Below are 6921 nucleotides of genomic sequence, written 5' to 3'. Positions count from 1 at the left end.
AAATTAACTTTTAAGAAAGCACACCTGTTAATTGAAATGCATTCCAGGTGACAACCTCATGAAGCTGGTTGAGAGAATTGCCAAGAGTGTGCAAAGCGGTCATCAAGGCAAAGGGTGGTTATTTGAAAAATCTCAAATATAAAATATATTTTGATTTGTTTAACACTTTTTTGGGTTGCTACATGATTCCATATGTTTTATTTCATAGTTTTGATGTCTTCACTATTATTCTACAATGTAGAAAATAGTAAAAAAATAAAGAAAAACCCTTGAATGAGTAGGTGTGTCCAAACTTTTGACTGGTACTGTATATTTTTCAGCTGTGCTGTGATGTCTTACATGAAATGAACTCACTGCGTAAGTTAATTTGACCAGTACTGTCCCCTTCTCAGTTGCTTGGGTCTGCCTAACTGCCGTTTAGGTCCTGTGCTTACATATTTCAGTCCTTCAGACATCCACAGATGCATTCTTTTATATTCTATTGTTTATGTCCGTTTATGGGAAATGCATAATCAAGACTAGCATAACTATTTTTTGTTGTTGTTGATCAGGAGAGACACTACATAAGTTAATTTGTCCAGTCCCATTGTCAGTTTGGCAGTTGCTTAGGTCTGCCTAACTGCCGTTTAGGTCCTATGGGTTTGCCAGCATGTCTTTTCCTGTGTGAATGAAGGTTTGCTCTACAGCTGAAGCACTTCCCACATTCAGTGCACAGGTATGGTTTCTCTCCTGTGTGAACTCTCTGGTGGATTTTGAAAGTTCCTTCTCTACTGTACGTCTTCCCACAGATGGAGCAAAGGTATGGCTTCTCTCCAGTGTGTGTCAGTAAATGACTTTTTAAGTCGAATTTTTTCATGAAGCTCTTTCCACACACAGGGCAGCTGTAGGGTCTCTCTCCAGTGTGTGTTCGCTGGTGAATTTTGATGTAGCTTTCATTGACGAAACACTTCCCACAGTCAGGGCAGGAGTAAGGCTTCTCTCTGACATGCTTTAACTGGTGGTCTTGGATTTGCCCTTTCTCAGTGAATTCCGCCCCGCAAAGGGAGCATTGGTAAGAAGGCTTCTTTCTGGTGTGAGTTTTCAAGTGTTTCTTTAGTGCTGGTAGAGTTTGGCACACCTCCCCACATTCTATGCAGTTATGAAATGTCTTAGCTGTGTGGTTCTCCTGGTGTTGTTCAGGTTCTCCTGATGTAGAGGGACTCTCCTCTCCAGCGGACCACAATTTGGGGTTCAATCCTGCATTGAAGACACAGCGTGAGATAATGTGAAGTCAGTGAAACCAGCATGTGCTTCATGAAGAAGTCAGAAAGTCCAAGGGAAATGCAGTCAAACGTTGCTAGGACATACATTCTCTTTTCAGAACTACTCAACATTTAACAATCTTTTCAGAACTACTCAACATTTAACAATCTGATAAAACAATGAACATTTAAAAAGTCTTATGTCTGAAGTATATTTTTTCACAATAAACTCCAGCTGAAAAATCTTTCCATAGTCTGGGACACTAATTTAAGACTTCTTCTCACCTCTGTGTGTTTTCATGTGTGTTTTCAGATGTCCTTTCTGTGTGAATCCCCTGCCGCACACAGAGCAACAGTGAGGTTTCTCTCCTGTGTGTGTTCTCATGTGCCTCTTCATCTTCATGGCATCAGATAGTTCTTTCCCACACACTACACAGCCGTGAGACTTCTTAGCTTTGGGATTCTTCTGGTGTTGTACAGCTATTCCTGATGCAGGAAAGAAAGACAGTGGCCATGTCCGAATACCCATACTAGCGTACTACATACTTAAACTGCATACTCATTTCGGCCGTTTGTTCTAGTAGAATACACGCGTATTAGGTGACGCATTTGGAGTACTATTTTAGAAATGTCACATACTATAACACTTTATTTTTCGCATACTATTTAGTACGCTAGCATGGGTATTCGGACACGGCCGCCGTGTCAGTTTACTAGTGAAAGGCCAATGTGTAAAAAAAAAAGAAGAGTGAGTTATCACTGGTCACATTCCACGCTGACTGCATTGCAGACGCATGCCAGATCTGACGACACATGGATAGGTGTTTAACATAAATATTATCATCAAACCACATCATATGATATGGCAATCTGACACCCGACTGTGCAGTCGATGACACGGCACGCAACCATTGGTTGATGCAATGCAACGTCAGCAATGTAGTTGAGTTTTACATTGTAAGGTCACTAACGTTGAGCTGTGGTAAACTTAGTGTGATAAACCATATTCTCAGTCACTCAAACCACTTACGCTACACTCTTGCAGTCATGGTTTCCAACATGACTGCTCACACACAAGATTCTAATGTAATTTTCTTTAAAAGGATATCTGTGGCTTTTCACCTGTGTCAACTTTCGGATGTGTTTTGAGTAAGTCTTTCTGGTAGCACAGCTCTCCACAGACAGACTCGTAGAAGTCTCTCTCTCTGTGTGTCCGCTGGTGTAGCATCAGGTCATAGGCAGAGGGGAACTCCTGTCCACAGCCAAAGCAGCGGTGAGACGTGGTGGCTGTGTTGGGGTTCTGCTGATGTTGTTCAGGTTCTCCCGATGTAGAGGTAGTCTCCTCACTGCCGTGGCAGGAGGCAGGACTCATTCCTGTGGGGGGGAAATAATATACAGGTAACTGACAAAATAAAGGAAGCACTTGAGTAAATGAGGGATACAAAGTTTCCCACTGTGAAGGGTTCTGGCGGCTCTGTTATGGTGTGGGGTGCATTTTCCTGGCATGGTTTAGGTCCACTCAACCCCTTAGAGACCAAGGTAATAGGTCCACTCAACCCCTTAGAGACCAAGGTAATAGGTCCACTCAACCCCTTAGAGACCAAGGTAATAGGTCCACTCAACCCCTTAGAGACCAAGGTAATAGGTCCACTCAACCCCTTAGAGGGCAAGGTAATAGGTCCACTCAACCCCTTAGAGACCAAGGTAATAGGTCCACTCAACCCCTTAGAGACCAAGGTAATAGGTCCACTCAACCCCTTAGAGACCAAGGTAATAGGTCCACTCAACCCCTTAGAGGGCAAGGTAATAGGTCCACTCAACCCCTTAGAGGGCAAGGTAATAGGTCCACTCAACCCCTTAGAGACCAAGGTAATAGGTCCACTCAACCCCTTAGAGGTAAACGCCAATAAATACACAGCCATTCTGAGTGATGACCTTCAACCTACGGGGAATCATTTCTATCCTGACGGGTGTAGTCTCTTCCAGGATGGCAACGCCCCCATAGGATGGCAACGCCCCATAGGATGGCAACGCCCCAATAGGATGGCAACGCCCCATAGGATGGCAACGCCCCCATAGGATGGCAACGCCCCCATAGGATGGCAACGCCCCCATAGGATGGCAACGCCCCCATAGGATGGCAACGCCCCATAGGATGGCAACGCCCCAATAGGATGGCAACGCCCCCATAGGATGGCAACGCCCCCATAGGATGGCAACGCCCCCATAGGATGGCAACGCCCCATAGGATGGCAACGCCCCATAGGATGGCAACGCCCCATAGGATGGCAACGCCCCATAGGATGGCAACGCCCCCATAGGATGGCAACGCCCCCATAGGATGGCAACGCCCCCATAGGATGGCAACGCCCCATAGGATGGCAACGCCCCCATAGGATGACAACGCCCCCATAGGATGGCAACGCCCCCATAGGATGGCAACGCCCCATAGGATGGCAACGCCCCCATCCACAGGACACCAGTGGTCTCTGAATGGTTTGATGAGCATGAAAACGATGTAAACCATATGCCATGGCCGTCTCAGTCACCAGATCTCAACCCCGTTGAACACTTATGGGAGATTCTGGAGCGGTGCCAGAGCCAGCGTTTTCCACCACCATCAACAAAACACCAAATGATGGAATTTATCATGGAAGAATGGAGTCGCATCCCTCCAATAGAGTTCCAGACACTTGTAGAATCTATGCCAAGGTGCAGTGAAGCTGTTCCGACGGCTTGTGGTTCGATCCCCGGGACCACCCATACACAAAAAAAAATTATGCACGCATGACTGTAAGTCGCTTTGGATAAAAGCGTCTGCTAAATGGCATATTATATATTACTATTATTATTATTGTAGAATATATGCCAAGGTGCAGTGAAGCTGTTCCGACGGCTTGTGGTGGCCCAACGCCCTATTAAAGACACTTTATTTAGGTGTTTCCTTTATTTTGGCAGTTCGCTGTAGGTCCAGAACTATGGTAGTATAGTTGAGTGTGTCCCAAATGGCACCCTTTTCCCTATGGGCTCTGGTCAAAAGTAGTGCACTGTATAGGGGATAGGGTCCCATTTAGGACCAAATCTTCATGTTCTTTAATAGCATCATTTCCTAGCCACTTACCGAGTTGAGGAGGATCCCAAGTAGGTACTTCTTCACATTTAATCAAACCACCAACTTCCTCTTCTTCCTCCCTTTTCTCCTCCTCTTCCTCAGTGTCGCCACGCTCTCTCTTTACAGTGTATGTTTGCTGGTGTGCAGTCATGGTATGCTTCCCAAATGGCACCCTGTTCCTTATATAGTGTGTCCTCTGGTGTAGCATGAGGTCATAGGCACCAGGAAACTCCTGTCCACAGTCAAAGCATCGGTGAGACGTCGCGGCTGTCTGATGATTCTCCTGGTGAGACGTCGCGGCTGTCTGATGATTCTCCCGGTGAGACGTCGTGGCTGTCTGATGATTCTCCCGGTGAGACGTCGTGGCTGTCTGATGATTCTCCTGGTGAGACGTCCTGGCTGTCTGATGATTCTCCTGGTGTTGCTCAGGTACTTCTGATGTAGAGGTAGTCTCCTCACTGCCGTGGCTGGAGGCAGGACTCATTCCTGTGGGGGAAAGTAACATGGATGTCCTAATAGAGCAAATAGGTCAACAACTAGAGTAGTGTAGGTTGAGTGTATCCCAAATGAATCCCTATTTCCTTTATAGTGCACTACCCCTATGGGCCCTAGTCAAAAGTAGTGCACTGTGTAGGGGATAGGGTGCCATTTTGGGCCTATTTTGTATGTTTTTAAAGGCATCCTTTCACCGCTACTTACCGAGCTGACGAGGATCCCAATGACCTACCGCTCCTTCAGAATGTATCAATCCACCAACTTCCTCTTCTTCCTCCTCGGTGTTGTCACTCTCTCTCTCTACGGTGTGTGTGTTCTGGTGGGCAGTCATATTTCCCTGCTGAGTAAAGCCCTTGCCACAGACAGGGCAGGAGTAAGGCTTCTCTCCTGTGCGGACTAGCTGGTATACCTTCAGGTTCTCTTTGTGGGTGAAGTTCTTCCTAGATGCAGAACATCGGTAAGGCTTCACCCCTAGGTGGATCTGTTGGTGTCGGTGTCGTTTATACGAGGTAGGGAACTCTTTTCCACACTCTCTGCAGCTGTGCGTCTTCTTGGATTTGTGTTCAGACTGGTCCTGTTGTTCAGGTTCTCCTGAGGTAGAACTTTCCGCCTCACTGTCAGAGTGATGGCTGCAACTCTCTCCTGTGGGGATATAGGAAGAGTCCGGTCAGTCTAGCTCAATTGGGAACATCATTAGAGGCCCAATTCCAAATAGCCCCTACACCCTATGTACTTGTCGAGACCTGATAGGTTTAAGCAACATGGTGATGTTTCCACCTGACCTATCAGAGGACAAGGGGCAGCTTTTTCTCAAGTGGGATCTTATTGGACTATCAGCATGAACTAATAAAGCCGTCTGTCTGCTCTTGGTGATACAAAAGCAGTTTCCACAGAGATGGTATATGCGTCCCAGATGGCACTCGGTTCCCTATTATAGCATCAATGTAGTGGGAATAGTAAAGGGAATAGTTTGCCATCTGGTCTTTGCTACATGGGACAACTATTGAAAGGTATTGCACTCACCAGTATTAATCTGACCCCAAGGTTCATGATCATCTTCAGGCTCCTCTTTGAATACAATGTTAAATCTTTGGACCATCTCGGGACCCTGGAGTCGCTTGCTGTTCTGGTGTTGCTGGTCACCATGGTTACAGTCAGAACCCAGCCATTTTGACTGTTGATGTTCGTCAAACTATAAAAAGCCAAGGTGAGAGCACATCACAAATTGTATCGATAATGTATATTACGCTTTGTTACGGTCCTAACAACTAGCCTAGTTAGGGTTGATAAGTTATTATTTTGAGATAACTAGCTAGCTAGCTAACTGTCCTGACAACGTATCGACTTATTCAACTCTGACAAGTGAAGTTGCATAGCTAACGCGTTAGTTAGCTAATTTAGCTAGCTAGTTAACGTTAGCAAACTAATAAGTTAGAGGTTGTCTTCTCACCTCATGCATTGTGAATGGACTTCAAATATCTCGAGGAAGACGTTGTTGTGCCAGAGCTATTCCAGTCTCTTGCTGTGCTGTGAGGGAGAAATGTTAGCTAGCGATAGCGCGCAGCTACAACTGGGCTACTGTAAGTTAGTTCCTAAACTGGCAGAGGCGTTAACCCGGCGTTTCATAGTTCCATACGTTAGCTAGTCCAGTCAGTGAATAATACTTACCATAGCCGTATCATAAATGTTATCTGGTGATATTAGCTGTATGTAACTAGCTACAATGCTTTGAAGTGAGATAAATAAACTTGTTCGTTAACATCAGCTAGCTGCATTACTACTTCCGGGTTTGGTTTACGTCGTCTTCTTGGTGTGCATTAGTAAATCAAATCAAAATCAAATCAAATTGTATTGGTCAAGTGCACATATTTTGCAGATGTTATCGCAGGTGCAGCGAAAAGTTTATGTTTCTACCTCGAACAGTGCAGTAATACCAAACAATACAAAACACACATTTTGTAAAAATAAAGAAATTAAGAAATATCAGAACGAGCAATGTCCGGGGCTGGAATGTCAATGTATATATATAATGGTGTGTATAGACAGTATATTAAAAGAAAAGGTGTGTATAGC

The 6921-nt window shown here is 45.2% G+C and overlaps 1 protein-coding gene across 2 annotated transcripts; it reads right to left on the bottom strand.

Moving 5' to 3' along the window:
- Positions 1-547: 547 nt before the first annotated feature.
- LOC121581118 (zinc finger protein 2 homolog) lies at positions 548-6646 on the bottom strand. Of its 2 annotated transcripts, none has more exons than XM_041896514.2 (8): positions 6517-6646; positions 6299-6375; positions 5872-6040; positions 5053-5490; positions 4363-4839; positions 2364-2615; positions 1527-1727; positions 548-1236 (listed from the first exon to the last, which is right to left on the bottom strand). In XM_041896514.2, the coding sequence occupies exons 2-8, from the start codon at positions 6305-6307 to the stop codon at positions 590-592; spliced, it is 2193 nt and encodes a 730-aa protein (XP_041752448.2). In that variant the 5' UTR covers positions 6308-6375; positions 6517-6646; the 3' UTR covers positions 548-589. The 2 variants fall into 2 exon arrangements, with proteins under 2 accessions (XP_041752448.2, XP_041752454.2); XM_041896520.2 differs by having other exon boundaries at positions 6299-6370.
- Positions 6647-6921: the final 275 nt, after the last annotated feature.

Source organism: Coregonus clupeaformis, chromosome 1 (genome assembly GCF_020615455.1).
Source record: "Coregonus clupeaformis isolate EN_2021a chromosome 1, ASM2061545v1, whole genome shotgun sequence".
NCBI classification, from domain to species: domain Eukaryota; kingdom Metazoa; phylum Chordata; class Actinopteri; order Salmoniformes; family Salmonidae; genus Coregonus; species Coregonus clupeaformis.
This window is presented reverse-complemented; position numbering and strand designations above follow the sequence as displayed.